Source organism: Pristiophorus japonicus, chromosome 4 (genome assembly GCF_044704955.1).
Source record: "Pristiophorus japonicus isolate sPriJap1 chromosome 4, sPriJap1.hap1, whole genome shotgun sequence".
Classification (NCBI taxonomy): Eukaryota; Metazoa; Chordata; class Chondrichthyes; family Pristiophoridae; genus Pristiophorus; species Pristiophorus japonicus.
This window is the reverse complement of record NC_091980.1, coordinates 104,868,688-104,885,238: the sequence shown is the minus strand read 5'-3', so window position 1 is coordinate 104,885,238 and position 16,551 is coordinate 104,868,688. Positions and strand designations below refer to the sequence as shown.

The 16,551-nt window shown below is 46.7% G+C and overlaps 1 protein-coding gene across 1 annotated transcript in view; it reads right to left on the bottom strand.

Moving 5' to 3' along the window:
- cdhr2 (cadherin related family member 2) overlaps positions 1–16,551 on the bottom strand; it is a 187,953-nt gene that overhangs the window by 154,276 nt on the left and 17,126 nt on the right. The window contains exons 2-3 of the mRNA XM_070877658.1: positions 8,972–9,081; positions 68–128 (exon numbers count right to left, since the gene is read on the bottom strand). Of these exons, the coding sequence (XP_070733759.1) occupies positions 68–128; positions 8,972–9,081 (171 nt within the window). The remainder of the gene's footprint in view (positions 1–67; positions 129–8,971; positions 9,082–16,551) is intronic.

Genomic DNA, 16,551 nt, shown 5'->3' with positions numbered 1-16,551 from the left:
CACTGTACATTATGCTTAAAGAAACAATATAATTCTATAAATTCCCAACTTAAATTTAAGATCGTACCTTTCAGAAATAGGAGAAAAGCTAAAAGAAGAGTGCACATTATTTTTTGTGATGCCATCTTCTGCAAAAAAATATAAAATATTATACAATTAATAACTTGACAAAGATTAATTGTTACATTAATTTTTATTCATTTCATGCTTTGTAACTCTAAAATAGTTTAATATTATGCAAAATTTCAAATAGTGTTTTGCGTAAGCATTGTTTGAACAATGAGTCATTTCACCATTAATAAATAAATACTCTATTAGACCAAGGGAAATATTGTATGAGAAGTAGAACTTTTGTAGGATTTCCTGGGGCTCATTCAATTATTCTAAATATCTATTTATTCAATATTTCAACATTATATCTGTACAAAACAATTCTGTTATGAATTTGCATCTGCCGTAGATACTTTCTCAGTGGTAACAATTGCTCCCAGAAGCAGTCTGAACATCTTACTTTTATGGGAATTGACTTGCACTGTCCCATATCTACCTATACAATAGCATAACCCAGAGGTGCAACAATAGTATGTTCATGAGATCTACACTGGATCTTTCTGCATTTCACATGGGTAATTCTCCAATCTCTTCAAAGGCAGATCAAGTGAACATTTGGGGAGACAAGGCCAGATACACATTGTCAAACTGTTTTATTTCACAGCAAGTGAACATATAGAACAATAGTTGTGACCAGATCCACTTAGTTCAGTCAATATAGCTGTTTTTGCGTGAGAATATAAAATAATGATCTCGCGACACTTCCCCACATCTGCAGATGGCTTGAATTAAAATAATTTCTGGCTACTCATGTTCCAGTCGACCATATTACAGCCTTTGCAGCTTGAGTTCCTCACAGCGTTTTGTTTCAAAAACCTTACTAACTGGTGGTATCTGTGCCACTAGGAAAGAAATTCAACCTTGTTTACCTGTTTTTTGTGCAAAAAAATGAAGGCTCCAGGGATAAATTTCGGGTTGCAATCTCTCATGATCGATCTTCACCAGAAGTGCACCAGCTGCCAGTTGGAAGCCAGCTAATTTCAGGGTGCCCGCCTTTGATTGTGAATATCGGGATCCTTAGATGGATTTAAGGATCCCAGTGTAAAATTGGAAATTCCAGGTCATCAGCGGCCTAACCAACGGTTCTTAAAGGGACTGTTGGAGCAGCCCACAAACAGATGAGAAAAGTTTTTAATAGTTTTGGAAGTCCTGCACCTGGCTCCACTGAAATACTGTGGGCCATTGCCAGCCCGTGCCCTCCCAGGAGGCAAATAGATGGGAAACTGTAGGAGAGGGTGAGGTTACAGACAAAGTGGAAAGATAAGGTCGGTAAACATAGAAACATAGAATATAGGTGCAGGAGTAGGCCAATCAGCCCTTCGAGCCTGCACCACCATTCAATATGATCATGGCTGATCATTTTTGTAACTTTAGTACCGCATTTCTGCTTTCAGAATTTTATATGTTTCTATGAGATCCTCTCTCCTTCTAAATTCCAGTGAATATAAGCATAGTCAATCCAGTCTTTCTTCATGTGTCAGTCCTGCCAACCCAGGAATCAGTCTGGTGAACCTTCGCTGCACTCCCTCAATAGCAAGATTGCCCTTCCTCAGATTAGGAGACCAAAACTGAACACAATATTCAAGGTGTGGCCTCACCAAGGCCCTGTACAACTGCGGTAAGACCTCCCTGCTCATATACTCAAATCCTCTCGCTATGAAGGCCAACATGTCTTTTGCCTTCTTCACCGCCTGCTGTATCTGCATGCCAACCTTCAATGACTGATATACCATGACATCCAGGTCTCGTTGCACCTCCCCTTTTCCTAATCTGTCACTATTCAGATAATATTCTGCCTTCCTGTTTTTGCCACCAAAGTGGATAACCACATTTATCTACATTATACTGCATCTGCCATGCATTTGCCCACTCACCTAACCTGTCCAAGTCACCCTGCATCCTCTTAGTATCCTCCTCGCAGCTCACACTGCCACCCAGCTTAGTGTCATCTGCAAACTTGGAGATATTACATTCAATTCCTTCATCTAAATCATTAATGTATATTGTAAATAGCTGGGGTCCCAGCACTGAACCCTGCGGCACCCCACTAGTCACTGCCTGCCATTCTGAAAAGGACCCATTTATTCCTACACTTTGCTTCCTCTCTGCCAACCAGTTCTCTATCCACAGCAATACATTACCCCCAATACCACGTGCCTTAATTTTGCACACTAATCTCTTGTGTGGGACCTTGTCAAAAGCCTTTTGAAAGTCCAAATACACCATATCCACTGGTTCTTCCTTGTCCATTCTACTAGTTACATCTTCAAAAAATTCTAGAAGATTTGTCAAGCATGATTTCCCTTTCATAAATCCATGCTGACTTAGACCGATCCTGTCACTGCTTTCCAAATGCACTGCTATTACGTCTTTAATAATTGATTCCAACATTTTCCCCACTAACGATGTCAGTGGGTCTATAATTCCCTTTTTTCTCTCTCCCTCCTTTTTTAAAAAGTGGGGTTACATTAGCTACCCTCCAATCCCTCCAATCCATATGAACTGATCCAGAGTCTGTAGAACGTTGGAAAATGACAGGACAAGGCTCATCATATATAGTTTCACTGTCTTGTACTTTCTTAAAAGTATTGCACTGCCCTCAAACCGCTATTGCTTCAAGCACAAATGTCACAGTGTGCATAGCTAAACAAGCTCATCGGTATTTTACATCATAGGAGGTGCCTTGGAGGAAAAAGCCAGCCACTGTGAGAACCACACGGGCACTTCCAGATCAACAGTTGCTGCCATGATCTGACCAATTCTACCCTGGTATCTTAAACACAAGCACCAGCACAAAGACACCCACTCACAAGGAAAATAGCCAGGCACATGGGTTGTTACTGGATGGGGCACTAAACACTAGTAAGAATTAGGATCTGGGAGTGCAAGAGAGGGAGAGTGCTGTTCCTTCATAAAGGAGGAGAAATGACCGCCCTCAACTGAGGAGCATATGAATCCAGATCACAGGGGCCCAGTCTTCTAAAGAACAATGAGTCCGGAGCTTCAATCTCACATGTTTCTGTGTAACATGGGGCACCCATATGGCACCCACACCCAGCAGTCTATGCCTTCTGCCTTGATGTTCTTTGGGAGGACTTGGAGGTCTACATCAGTGAGGTTCTATGTTCTTCTTCTCTGTATTGCTGCCCTCTGGGCATATGATGGTGTTTGTGAAGTCATAATTCTATACAAGTATAACAATGCTGCTAAGACATACAGTGAGTGAAGTTATTTGAGAGTAAAGTGAAAGAGCCAAGCACTGATACTCTATTAGGAACATAGGAACAGGAGTAGGTCATTTATCCCCTGGAGTCTGTTCCGCCATTCAATGAGATCATGGCTGATCTGTGACCTAACTCCATATACCCACCTTGGCCCCATATCTCTTAATACCTTTGGTTAAAAATATGTCTGTTGTGTATCTGTAAAGCATGCACTCCCATAATCCACCACCAGGGAGCGCATCCCCTGAAGTCCCAAGGGATCCCAGCATCCTTTGGGAGCACTGTATATGAACCGGCCCCTAAGGCCTGTTCCTCACTCTGGAGTGTCTTAATAAAGACTGAGGTCACTGTTACTTTAACCTCCCTATGTGCAGTCTAATCTGTGTGAGGAACACTATAACTGCCGACGAGTAAACGAATCCAACGCACAGATGCAGCAAACTGTGGGCATCCTGGAGAAGTTCTCGGAGGGTGAGGACTGGGATGCCTATGTCGAATGGCTAGACCAGTACTTTGTAGCCAACGAGCTGGATAGAAAAGGAAGCGCTGCTAAAAGGAGAGCGGTCCTCCTCACGGTCTGCAGGGCACCGACCTACAGCCTCATGAAGAATCTTCTGGCTCCGGTGAAACCCACAGATAAGTCATATGAGGAACTGTGTACACTGGTTCAGGAGCATCTTAACCCGAGGGAGAGCATGCTGATGGCGAGGTATCGGTTCTACACGTGCCAGTAATCTGAAGGTCAGGAAGTGGCGAGCTATGTCGCCAAGCTAAGGCGACTTGCAGGACAATGTGAGTTTGATGGCTACATGGAGCAAATGCTCAGAGACTTTTTTGTACTGGGTATTGGCCACGAGACTATCCTACGAAAACTTTTGACTGTAGAGACACCGACCCTCAGTAAGGCCACTGCAATAGCACAGGCATTTATGTCCACCAGTGATAACACCAAACAAATCTCTCAGCACACAAGTGCTAGCAATGTTCATTAAATAACTGTGTTTGTGAGCAGAAATGTACAGGGCAGAAACCACGAGTCTGCAACTGCCAGCAGGCCTCAGGTGACCCAGATGACTCAGAGTCAGCAACAAAGGATGAATGCAAGGCAATTCACACCTTTTTGGCATTGTGGAGGCTTCCATTCAGCCTATTCATGCCGCTTCAAAAGCTATGTTTGCAAGAGCTGTGGAACAATGGAGCACCTCCAACGAGCTTGCAGATGAGCTGCAAGCTCTGCAAAACCTGCTAACCACCACGTGGCAGAGGAAGATCGGTCCATGGTGGATCAAAGCAATTTCGAGCCTCAGAGAGAGGAGGCAGATGCTGAAGTACATGGGGTGCACACATTTTCGAAGAAATGTCCACCTATAATGCTAAATGTAAAATTGAATGGCTTACCCATAGCCATGGAACTGGACACTGGCGCTAGCCAATTCACCATGAGTAAAAAGATGTTTGAAAGACTGTGGTGCAACAAGGCACTCAGACCAGCCCTGAGCCCCATTCACATGAAACTGAGAACGTACACCAAAGAGCTCATCACTGTCCTGGGCAGCGCCATGGTCAAGGTCACCTACAAGGGCACGGTGCATGAACTGTCACTCTGGATTGTCCCGAGCGATGGCCCCAAACTGCTTGGAAGGAGCTGGCTGGGCAAAATCCGTTGGAACTGGGATGACATCTGAGCGCTATCACATGTCGATGAGACCTCATGTACTCAGGTTCTTAACAAATTTCCTTCCCTTTTTGAGCCAGGCATTGGAAACTTTTCCGGGGCGAAGGTACGGATCCACTTGGTCCCAGAGGCACGACCCATTCACCACAAGGCGCGAGCGGTACCTCACATGATGAGGGAGAGAGTGGAAATCAAGTTGGACAGGCTGCAACGCGAGTGCATCATCTCCCCAATGGAATTCAGCAAGTGGGCTAGCCTAATTGTTCCAGTACTCAAAAGTGATGGCATGGGCAGGATTTGCGGCGATTATAAATGAACTATTAATCGTTTCTCGCCACAGGACCTATACCCGCTACCTAAGGCAGACGACCTATTTGCGACGTTGGCAGGAGGAAAGACATTCACCAAGCTTGAACTGACTTCGGCCTACATGACGCAGGAGCTGGAGGAGTCTTCGAAGGGCCTCACCTGCATCAACACGCACAAGGGACTGTTCATCTACAACAGATGCCCGTTTGGAATTCGGTCGGCTGCAGCGATCTTCCAGAGAAACATGGAGAGCATACTCAAGTTGGTACCATGCACGGTGGTTTTTCAAGACGACATATTGGTCATGGTTCGGGACACCGTCGAGCACCTACAAAACCTGGAGGAGGTCCTCCAGCGACTGAATCGCGAAGGGCTGCGGCTGAAGAGGTCGAAATGCGTCTTCATGGCAACAGAAGTGGAGTTTTGGGGAGAAAGATCGCGGCGGATGGCATTCGGCCCACAGACGCCAAGATAGAGGCTCTCAGGAACGCGCCCAGGCCACAGAACGTCACGGAGCTGCGGTCATTCCTGGGACTCCTCAACTATTTTGGTAACTTCCTACCGGGGTTAAGCACCCTCTTTGAGCCCCTACATGTGTTATTGCGTCAAGGTGAGAATTGGGTATGGGGAAAAAAACAAGTAATTGCTTTTGAGGGAGCCAGAAACATTTTATGCTCCAACAAGCTGCTTGTATTGTATAACCCGTATAAAAGATTTGTGCTAGCATGTGATGCATCGTCGTACGGAGTCGGGTGTGTATTACAACAAGCTAATATTGCGGGGGAGTTGCAACCTGTCGCCTATGTTTCCAGGAGCTTATCTAAGGCCGAGAAGGCCTACAGCATGATTGAGAAAGAGGCATTAGCGTGTTCGGGGTAAAGAAAATGCATAAGTACCTGTTTGTGCTCAAATTTGAGCTGGAAATCGATCACAATCCACTCATATCCCCATTTGCTGAAAACAAGGGGATAAATACTAATGCCTCAGCCGCATACAAAGGTGGGCACTCATGCTATCAGCATATAACTATACCATCCGCCACAGGCCAGGCACCAAGAACTGTGCGGATGCTCTCAGTCGGCTACCATTGGCCACCATGGGGGTGGAAATGGCACAACCAGCAAACATGTTGGTGGTGGCGCAGCCCGCAGACTTGTTGATGGTCATGGAAGCGTTTGAAAATGATAAATCACCTGTCATGGCCCGCCAGATTAGGACTTGGACAAGCCAAGATCCCGAGTAAAAAATTGTGTACTGCATGGGAGCTGGGCCAGCATCCCCGTTGAAATGCAAGAGCTAATCAAGCCGTCCCAGCGGCGAAAGGACGAGCTGTCCATTCAGGCAGAATGCCTGTTGTGGGGTAACTGTGTAGTGCTACCCAAAAAGAGCAGGGAGACGTTCATCTCGGATCTCCACAGCACACGCCCGGGTATAGTAATGATGAAAGCGATAGCCAGATCCCACGTGTGGTGGCCCGGTATCAACTCTGACTTAGAGTCCTGTGTAAGGTAATGCCGCGTGTGTGCTCAGTTGAGCAACGCGCCCAGAGAGACACCACTAAGTTTGTGGTCCTGGCCCTCCAGACCATGGTGGACGATCCATGTCGACGATGCCGGCCCATTTCTCGATAAAATGGTCCTGGTGTTGGTGGATGCTTTTTCAAAATGGATTGAATGTGAAATAATATTGGGAAGCACCGCCACTGCCACCATTGAAAGCCTGAGGGCTATGTTTGCCACCACAGAGCCTTAAACGAGTCACAGAAGGCTCACTCCAACCCCGCCTGTTCCGAGTACTGCTCAGCTACCGCACAAGTCCCCACTCGCTCACAGGGGTGCCCCCGGCTGAGCGACTCATGAAAAGGACAATTAAAACCAGACTCTCGCTGGTCCACCGCAACCTGCATGATCAGGTAGAGAGCAGGCGGCAGCAACAAAATGTAAATGATGGTCGTGCCACTGTGTCACGGGAAATTGATGTGAATGACCCTGTGTATGTGTTAAACTATGGACATGGTCCCAAGTGGATCGCGGGCACGGTGATAGCTGAAGAAGGGAATAGGGTGTTTCTAGTCAAACTAAACAATGGAAAAATTTGCAGAAAGCACCTGGACCAAATGAGGCTGCAGTTCACAGACTGCTCTGAACAACCCATAGCAGACATCACCTTTTTCGAGCCCAAAACACACACCCAAAGGATCAACGACACCACCCCAGACCAGGAAATTGAACCCACCACACCCAACAGCCCAACAAGGCCAGGCTCACCCAGCAGCCCTGCAGGGCACAGCCAACACACCAGAACAGACATTTGTACCGAGGCAGTCCACCAGGGAAAGAAAGGCTCCCGACCGCCTCACCTTGTAAATAGTTTTCACTTTGACTTTGCGGGGGAAGTGATGTTGTGTATCTATAAAGTATGCATTCCCATGTTCCGCCACCAGGGAGCGCATCCCCTGAAGTCCCAAGGGATCCCAGTATCCCTTGGGAGCACTCTATATAAGCCGGCCTCTAAGGAAGAGAACCTCCCTGCATGCTGTGACTCCTTCCATAAGCATCTGGAGGAAGTCATGGGAGCGCCGGAGTTCAGCTGTGCATCTTTGTGCAGTGCTTGTCAGTGCTTGCAGCAACTCAATGCTGAAAAACACTGACAGAACTGTATGGAGAAAGAGTCAGATTGAACACTGTGAGCTCAAAGTAAAGTGTGACCTTAGTCTTTTATTGCAGGTCTCCAGAGTGCCTCTCCAACCTGTGAAGCCTTTTTAAATACCAGTGCTCCCAAAGGATTATGGAGGAATGAGCCCTCTGGTGGCTGTACAGAGTAAATACAAGTCCACATATATAACATTCCCCCCCAAAGTCAATAGTGTAACTATTTACAATGTGAGTCGATCTGGGGCCCTTCTTGCCCTTGTTGATCGTCTCGGTGTGAAGGCTGGTATTGTTGAGTCATTTGTTGGGCCCTCGCTGGGCTGTTGTGCAGCTGGCCCTGCTGGGCTGCCTGGTGTGTTGGGCCTTGCAGGGCTGCTGTGGATGATGGGTTCTGCTTCGTGGTCAACCATGGTGTCGGTTGCCACTGGTGTGTGTGTTGGGGATCAAAAAAGGTAGGGTCCAAGGTGGGTTGCTCAGGGTAGTCCGTGAATCTGAGTTTGATTTGGTCCAAGTGCTTCCTGTGAATGAGTCCATTTGAAAGTTTGACCCGAAATACCCTGCTCCCCTCTTTGACCACGACAGTGCCGGGAAGCCACTTGGGACCTTGTCCATAATTTAATACAAATAAAGGATCATTGATTTCAATCTCGCATGACTCATTTGCACTATCATGGTATGCACTTTGCTCTCTACCTGTTCATGTAGATCAGGGTGAATTAACGAGAGCCTTGTCTTAAGTACTCTTTTCATGAGCAGTTGAGCAGGTGGGATTCCAGTGAGTGAGTGTGGTCTCGTGCGATAGCTAAGCAGGACTCGGAATAGGCGAGTCTGCAGTGAGCCTTCAGTTACCCTCTTCAACTTTGCTTGATGGTTTGCACTGCTCTCTCTGCCTGACCATTGGACGCTAGTTTAAATGGGGCAGATGTAACATGCTTGATCCCGTTACGGGTCATGAATTCTTTGAACTCAGCACTGGTAAAACATGGCCTGTTGATGCTCACCAAGACATTGGGGAAGCCGTGTGTGGCAAACATGGCCCGCAGGCTTTCAGTGGTGGCAGCGGACGTGCTAGCCGACATTATTTCACATTCAATCCATTTGGAGTACGCGTCTACAACCATAAGGAAGATTTTACACAAGAACAGGCCTGCATAGTCGACGTGTACCCTAGACCACGGTTTGGAGGGCCAAGACCATAAACTTAGCGGCGCCTCCCTGGGTACATTGCTTAACTGCGAGCATGCATTACATCTGTGAATGCAGGACTCTAAGTCCGCATCGATACCGGGTCACCACACATGGGATCTTGCTATCGCTTTCATCATTACGATGCCTGGGTGGGTACCGTGGAGGTCATTGATGAAAGTGTCTCTGTCCACTACTCGATTGCTCCACAGAAGGCAATCTGCCTGTATAGAATTTCACCTTTGTGCCGCTGGAACGGCTTTATCTCTTCCTGCATTTCCACTGGGACACTGGACCAGCTCCCGGGAAGCACACAGCTTTTGACTAGAGATAATAAGGGGTCCTGGCTTGTCCAGGTTTTGATCTGTCAGGCAGTGACAGGTGATTGCTCACTCTCAAATGCTTCCATAGCCATGGCTAGATCTGTGGGCTGCATCATTTCTACCCACTTGATGGGTAATGGCAGCCTACTGAGAGCATCAGCGCAGTTTTCTGTGCCTGGCCTGTGGTGGATGGCGTAGTTGTATGCAGACAATGTGAGCGCCCATCTCTGGATGCGGGCTGATGCATTGGTATTTATCCCTTTACTCTCGGAAAACAGGAATATAAGTGGCTTATGGTCAGTTTCCAATTCGAATTTCAGCCCAAACAGATATTGATGTATTTTCCTTACCCCATAGACTCACGCTAACGCTTCTTTTTCAATCATGTTGTAGGCTCGCTCGGCCTTAGACAGACTCCTGGATGCATAAGCAACCGGTTGCAGTTTCCCGAAATCATTAGCTTGTTGCAATACACATCCGACGCCATATGACAACGCATCACATGCTAGTACCAAACGCTTACATGGATCATACAGCACAAGCAATTTGTTTGAGCATAACAATTTTCTCGCTTTTACAAAGGCATTTTCTTGGCTTTTTCCCCAAACCATTAGTCTCCTTTTTGTAGTAAGACATGTAGTGGTTCAAGCAGGGTGCTGAGACCCGATAAGAAGTTACCAAATTAGTTCAGGACTGCCAGAAACGACCGCAGCTCCGTCACGTTCTGTGGCCTCGGTGCGTTCTCGATTGCCTCCATCTTCGCGTTGGTGGGCCTGATGCCGTTTGCCGCAATCCTCCTTCCCGAGAACTGCATTTCAGGCGCCAGGAAAATGCACTTTGAGCGTTTTAACCTGAGCCCCACGCGGTTGATTCGACTAAGAACCTCCTCCAGGTTCTGCAGGTGCTCAATTGTGTTCCAACCTGTGACCAAGATGTCGTCCTGGAAGACCATGGCATGCGGGACTGACTTCAGTAAACTTTCCATGTTTCTCTGGAATATCGCCGCCGCTGATCAGATTCCAAACAGGCATCTGTTATAAACAAAAAGACCCTTGTATGTGTTGATGCAGGTGAGGGCCTTCGATGATTCCTCCAGTTCCTGCGTCATGTAGGCTGAAGTCAGATCCAGCTTCGTGAACATCTTTCCTCCCGCCAGCGTTGCAAAGAGGTCGTTTGCTTTTGGTAGTGGGTATTGGTCCTGCAGGGAGAAACGATTGATAGTTACTTTGTAATCACCACAGATTCTGACGGTGCCGTCTCCCTTGAGGACTGGGATAATAGGTCTGGCCCACTCGCTGAACTCGATCGGTGAAATGATGCCTTCTCTTTGCAGCCGGTCTCGCTCGATCTATACCCTTTCTCTCATCATGTACGGTACTGCTCTCGCCTTGTGATGGATGGGTCATGCCCCCGGAATTAGGTGGATCACTTTTGCTCATTGGAATTTCCCGATGCCTGGCTCGAACAGCGAAGGAAATTTGTTTAAGACCTTGGCACACGAAGTGTCGTCAGTGGGCGATAGCGCTCAGACGTGGTCCCAGTTCTAGCATATCTTTCCCAGCCAGCTCCTGCTGAGCAGCATAGGTCCATCGCCAGGTACCACCCAGAGTGGTAGCTTGTGCACCGCTCAATCGTAGGAGACCTTTACGGTAGCACTACCGATTACAGGAATCAGTTCTTTAGTTTAAGTTCTTAGTCTCGTGCGAACTGGAGTTAAGACTGGCCTGAGGCCTTGTTGCACCACAACCTTTCGAAAGTCTTTTTGCCCATGATGGACTGGGTCGCGCCCGTGTCCAGCTCCATTGACACCGGGATTCTATTTAGTTCAACATTCAGCATTATCGGGGGATAATACGTGGTGAATGTGTGCACCCCATGTACCCCTGTCTCCTCTATCTGAGGCTCTGGTTCGTAGTGATCCTCCGTGGATCTGTCCTCCTCTGCAATGTGGTGGTTTGCAGGTTTAACAGGCTTAGCAGCTCACCTGCATACTCATCGGAGGTGTCCCATTGTTCCACAGCCCTTGCAAACATACTCTATGAATCGGCATGAATGGAAACGATGATCACCCCTGCAGCGCCAACAAGGTGTTAATGGCCTTGCATTCATCACCCTTGATGGTGGACTCTGAGACATCTGCGGACGTGTAGCTGCAGGCATGTGTGACCTGCCCTGTATGTTACGATTCGAAAACAACATCACTTTGTTCACAGTACTTGTAGCAGCACATGTGTGCTGAGAGATTTGCTTAGTATTGTCACTGGTGGCAATGAACGCCTGGGCTATTGCTATGGCCTTACTCAAGGTTGGGGTCTCTACAGTCAAAAGCTTGCGAAGTATAGTTTCATGGCCAATGTCAAGTATGAAAAAGTCTCTGAGCATGTGCTCCAAATGTCCTTCAAATTCGCAATGTCCTGCAAGGCGTCTCAGCTCGGTGACATAACTCGCCACTTCCTGGCCTTCAGACCTTTTGTAGGTGTAGAACTGGTACCTCGCCATCAGAACGCTTTCCTTCGGGTTCAAATGCTCTCAGACCAGTGTGCACAAATCATCATATGATTTCTCTGTGGGTTTCACTGAAGTGAGCAGATTCTTCATGAGGTCATACGTTGGTGCCCCACAGATGGTGAGGAGGATCACTCTACATTTGGCAGCGCTCTCTTCCCTATCTAGTTCGTTGGCCACGAAGTATTGGTCGAGTCACTCCACAAAAGTTTCCCAATCATCTTCCTCCGAGAATTTCTCCAAGATGCCCACTGGTCTCTGCATCTTTGGGTTCGCTATCTGTATCTTGTCGCCAGTTGTTGTGTATGGAGAAAGAGTCAGACTGAACACTGTGAGCTCAAAGTGAAGTGTGACCTTAGTCTTTTATTGCAGGTCTCTAGAGTGCCACTCCAACCTGTGAAGCCTTCTTAAATACCTGTGCTCCCAAGGGATTATGGGATCCCTTGGGACTCCGGGGAATGAGCCCTCTGGTGGCTGTACAGAGTAAATACAAGTCTACATATATAACAAGAACAACTGTCAGAAAAAAGTTGCCCATGGTCCCTTTAAGTAAGATGGCTGATGACGCAGCATCAGATGACATCATCAGACAAGCTTCCTGTTAATTGGCCAGGAACCCCGCAAGGCGGGCTTAACAAGCCCCATCAATGGAAGATTGCTGGCAGAGGGCGGGTTGGAGTCTGGAGCGCTTTTCCTACACACCACCGATGCCACACACACCCGTTGGGGAAATCACGGCTGTAACTTCCACTAAAGGCCACCAGTGGGCATAACCTTTTTAGTAAGAGCTACAGCGGTTTAGCTCACTTCAAGAAAATTCTAGGCCTTTATTACTTTCTCACTCTGACTACCTTAATAATAGTGAAAAAATTATACTGTGAAATGAAGTGTGAAGCCACTGATCTCCACACATTGCTACTAAAAAAAGCAGCAACAGCGATAAAACAAACACTGACAAACATCTACTGACAATCCTGACCCATCAGGAGTGCTAATTTACATTGTAAGGAAACACTCCCAATGGATTCAGAGCTTCCTATGATGTATCCTTTCAAGCAGAGTGCAACACATTTCCATAGTAACTGCCAGACCTAAATGTTCTGCTGGGTTTTTTCAAACACTTCAACACTTTAGAGGATTTTAGTAAGCACTTTTGAGTAATAGCTATGAATTACATCTACACATTTTCTATGAGTTCTTTGGAATTTTTTTCTGTGTCTGTCAACATACATTTTAGCATATGTAAGATTTCAAAGAGAGTGGGAAGGTTTAATGTAATTTCTTTAGAATATTTCGATAAAATTGTCTGGACATGTTAATATTAACTGGATCTGGGTCTCACTCTAAATAAAAAACAATTCCAGAAACAGGACCAATGGTTCCTTCATAAGGTTCTCAGTTTATAACGATATCACCCGCAACATCAGGTAAAGCTGTAAGGCTAGACTTTCCATTATTGTGCAAATCGCCCCAAAATAGGCGTATTTCCAGCGTTGGCATTTATTATAGGTTTTGAGATCGCCGGATTATCGGCCACTTTCAAAACCCCAACATTCCATTTTATAAAATGGGCATTACCAGAGCAATGTGAAACGGGCATCAGCTGCAAATTTTTTGACCTTCTGCCGTAAAATGTCGGCGTCCATAGCAACAGCATGGCAATGGCCATTTCCCATGTTTCAGGAGGTCATAGGTCATCAAAACATGCACAGAAGAGGAGAGAGAGAGAGAGGGAGCAGAGAGGAACTGAAAGCGTGTATGGGTGTGTTGTGTGGTTGTTTGGCTGTTGTGGGAGGTAGGAAAGAGATTTAGCACCAGTAAAAAGAATTGAGAGCACAAATAACGTTGTTTGCACGGAGATTTGGGAAAAAAAAAAATAATTAAAGTAGAAGGCATGGAGGAAATGACACACCACAATGTGGAGATTGAGGACACTGGCGAGAGCAGTGAGCTGGGAGAATAACTAGAAGTGGGAGGACGAAAACGAGTTTGGAGATTCTCCGACGAAGCAAATGCCTCCCTCCTACAGTCACACTGGGATCAATTGACCCAGGGTGGGCATGGGAAGCCTACCCCAAAGGTTTACCAGAAGATTTGGGCCGACATAGCCGAGGTGCTTTCATTGGCAACGAATGAGGTGCGTGAGGGCACATATCTATGTTCACTGTTTAAATGATAAGAACATAAGAAATTAGAGCAGGAGTAGGCCATTCAGCCCTTCGAACAGCTCCGCCATTCAATAAGATGATGCTGATCTTCTAACTTAACTCTACCTTCTGGCACTATTCCCATATCCCTTGGTTCCCTTATCATAGAATTAATCATTGAATCTGTTATGTATGCAAACCTCACCAATGTGTAAGATTTGTCACCAGGGGGCACACCTGTGGGAGACCTAAGGGTCACCTGTGCACCTTGGGCAAGCAGGTATAAAAGGTAATCCACCATACTGCTTGCTCACATTGGAGTTACATTAAAGAGACCAAGGTCACAATGGTTTGAGCTTGCAACACAGTCTTGTGGAGTTATTCTGAACATAATAGAATCATAGAATGGTTACAGCATGGAAGAAGGCCATTCAGCCCGTCAAGCCCGTGCTGACCCATAGCTAATTTCAATCCCTGCCCTTTCCCCGTGGCCCTGCAAATTTTTTCCCTCAGACACTTATCTAACTCCTTTTGAAAGATAAAATTGAGTCTGCTTCCATCACCCTTTCAGGCAGTGATTTCGAAATCTTAAACACCTTGCCGCGTGAAAAAAAAATTTCTTACGTCGCCTTTGATTCTTTTGCCAATCATCTTAAATCTGTGTCCTCTGGTTCTCGACCCTTCCGCCAATGGGTACAGTTTTCCTCTATCTACTCTGTCCAGACCGCTCATGATTTTGAACACCTCTATCAAATCTCCTTTCAATCTTCTCTGCTCCAAGTCCATCTCCAACTTTGCCAGTCTATCAACGTAACTGAAGTCCCTCATTCCTGGAATCATTCTTGTAAATCTTTACTGCAGCTTCTCTGAGCCCTTCACAATCTTCCTAAACTATGGTGCCCAGAATTGGACACAATACTCCAGTTGGGACTGACCCAATGTTTTCTACAGGTTCATCATAATTTTCACACTTTTGTACTCTATAACTCTATTTATGAAGCCCAGAATCCCGTAAGTCTTTTAACCTGCTTTCTACACCTTCTGCCACCTTCAACGATTTGTGCACACATACCCCAAGGTCTCTCTGTTCATGCACCCTCTTTAGGATTGTACCATGTAATTTATATGTTGCTCCACATTTTTTCTACCAAAATTCTTCACTTCAGACTTTTCTGCATTAAATGTCATTTTCCATGAGTCTGCCCATTTCATCACCTTGTCTATATATTCCTGAAGTCTAACACGCTTCTCCTCACTATTCTGTTCCGAACACAGCTGAGACTGCACACAGCGAGGTTAAAGTAACAGTGACCTCAGTCTTTATTAAGACACTCCAGAGTGAGGAACAGGCCTTAGGGGCTGGTTTATATACAGTGCTCCCAAGGGATGCTGGGATCCCTTGGGACTTCAGGGGTGAGCTCCCTGGTGGCAGAACATGGGAGAGCATGCTTTACAGATACACAACATCACTCCCCCGCAAAGTCAAAGTGAAAACTATTTACAAGGTGAGGCGGTCGGGAGCCTTTCTTTCCCTGGTGGACCGCCTCGGTACAAATGTCTGTTCTGGTGTGTTGGCTGTGCCCTTGCTGGGCTGGCGTGTTGTTGGCCCTGCAGGGCTGCTGGCCTGTTGGGCGTGATGGGTTCGATTTCCTGGTCCGGGGAGGTGTCATTGATCCTTTGGGTGTGTGTTGTGGGGTCGAAAAAGGTGGTGTCTGCTGTGGGTTGTTCAGGACAGTCTGTGAACCGCAGCCTCGTTTGGTCCAGGTGCTTTCTGCAAATGTGTCAATTGTCTAGTATGACTACAAACATCCTATTTCCTTCTTTAGCTATCACCGTACTCGCGATCCACTTGGGACCATGTCCATAGTTTAGCACATTCACAGGGTCATTCAGATCAATTTCCCGTGACACAGTGGCGCGACCATCGTTTACATTTTGTTGCTGCCGCCTGCTCTCTACCTGATCATGCAGGTTGGGGTGGACCAGCGAGAGTCTGGTTTTAAGTGTCCTTTTCATAATTAGCTCAGCCGGGGGCATCCCTGTGAACGAGTGGGGTCTTGTGCGGTAGCTGAGCAGTACTCGGGACAGGCGGGTTTGGAGTGAGCCTTCTGTGACTCATTTAAATCTCTGTTTGATTGTTTGTACTGCCCACTCTGCCTGCTCATTGGAGGCTGGTTTAAACGGGGCCGAAGTAACATGTTTAATCCCATTGCGAGTCATGAATTCTTTAAATTCGGCACTAGTGAAACATGGCCCGTTGTCACTGACCAGTATGTCAGGCAGGCTGTGGATGGCAAACATGGCCCTCAGGCTTTCAATGGTGGCGGTGGTGGTGCTTCCCGACATTATTTCACACTCAATCCATTTTGAAAAAGCATCCACCACCACCAGGAACATTTTACCGAGAAACGGGCCTGAATA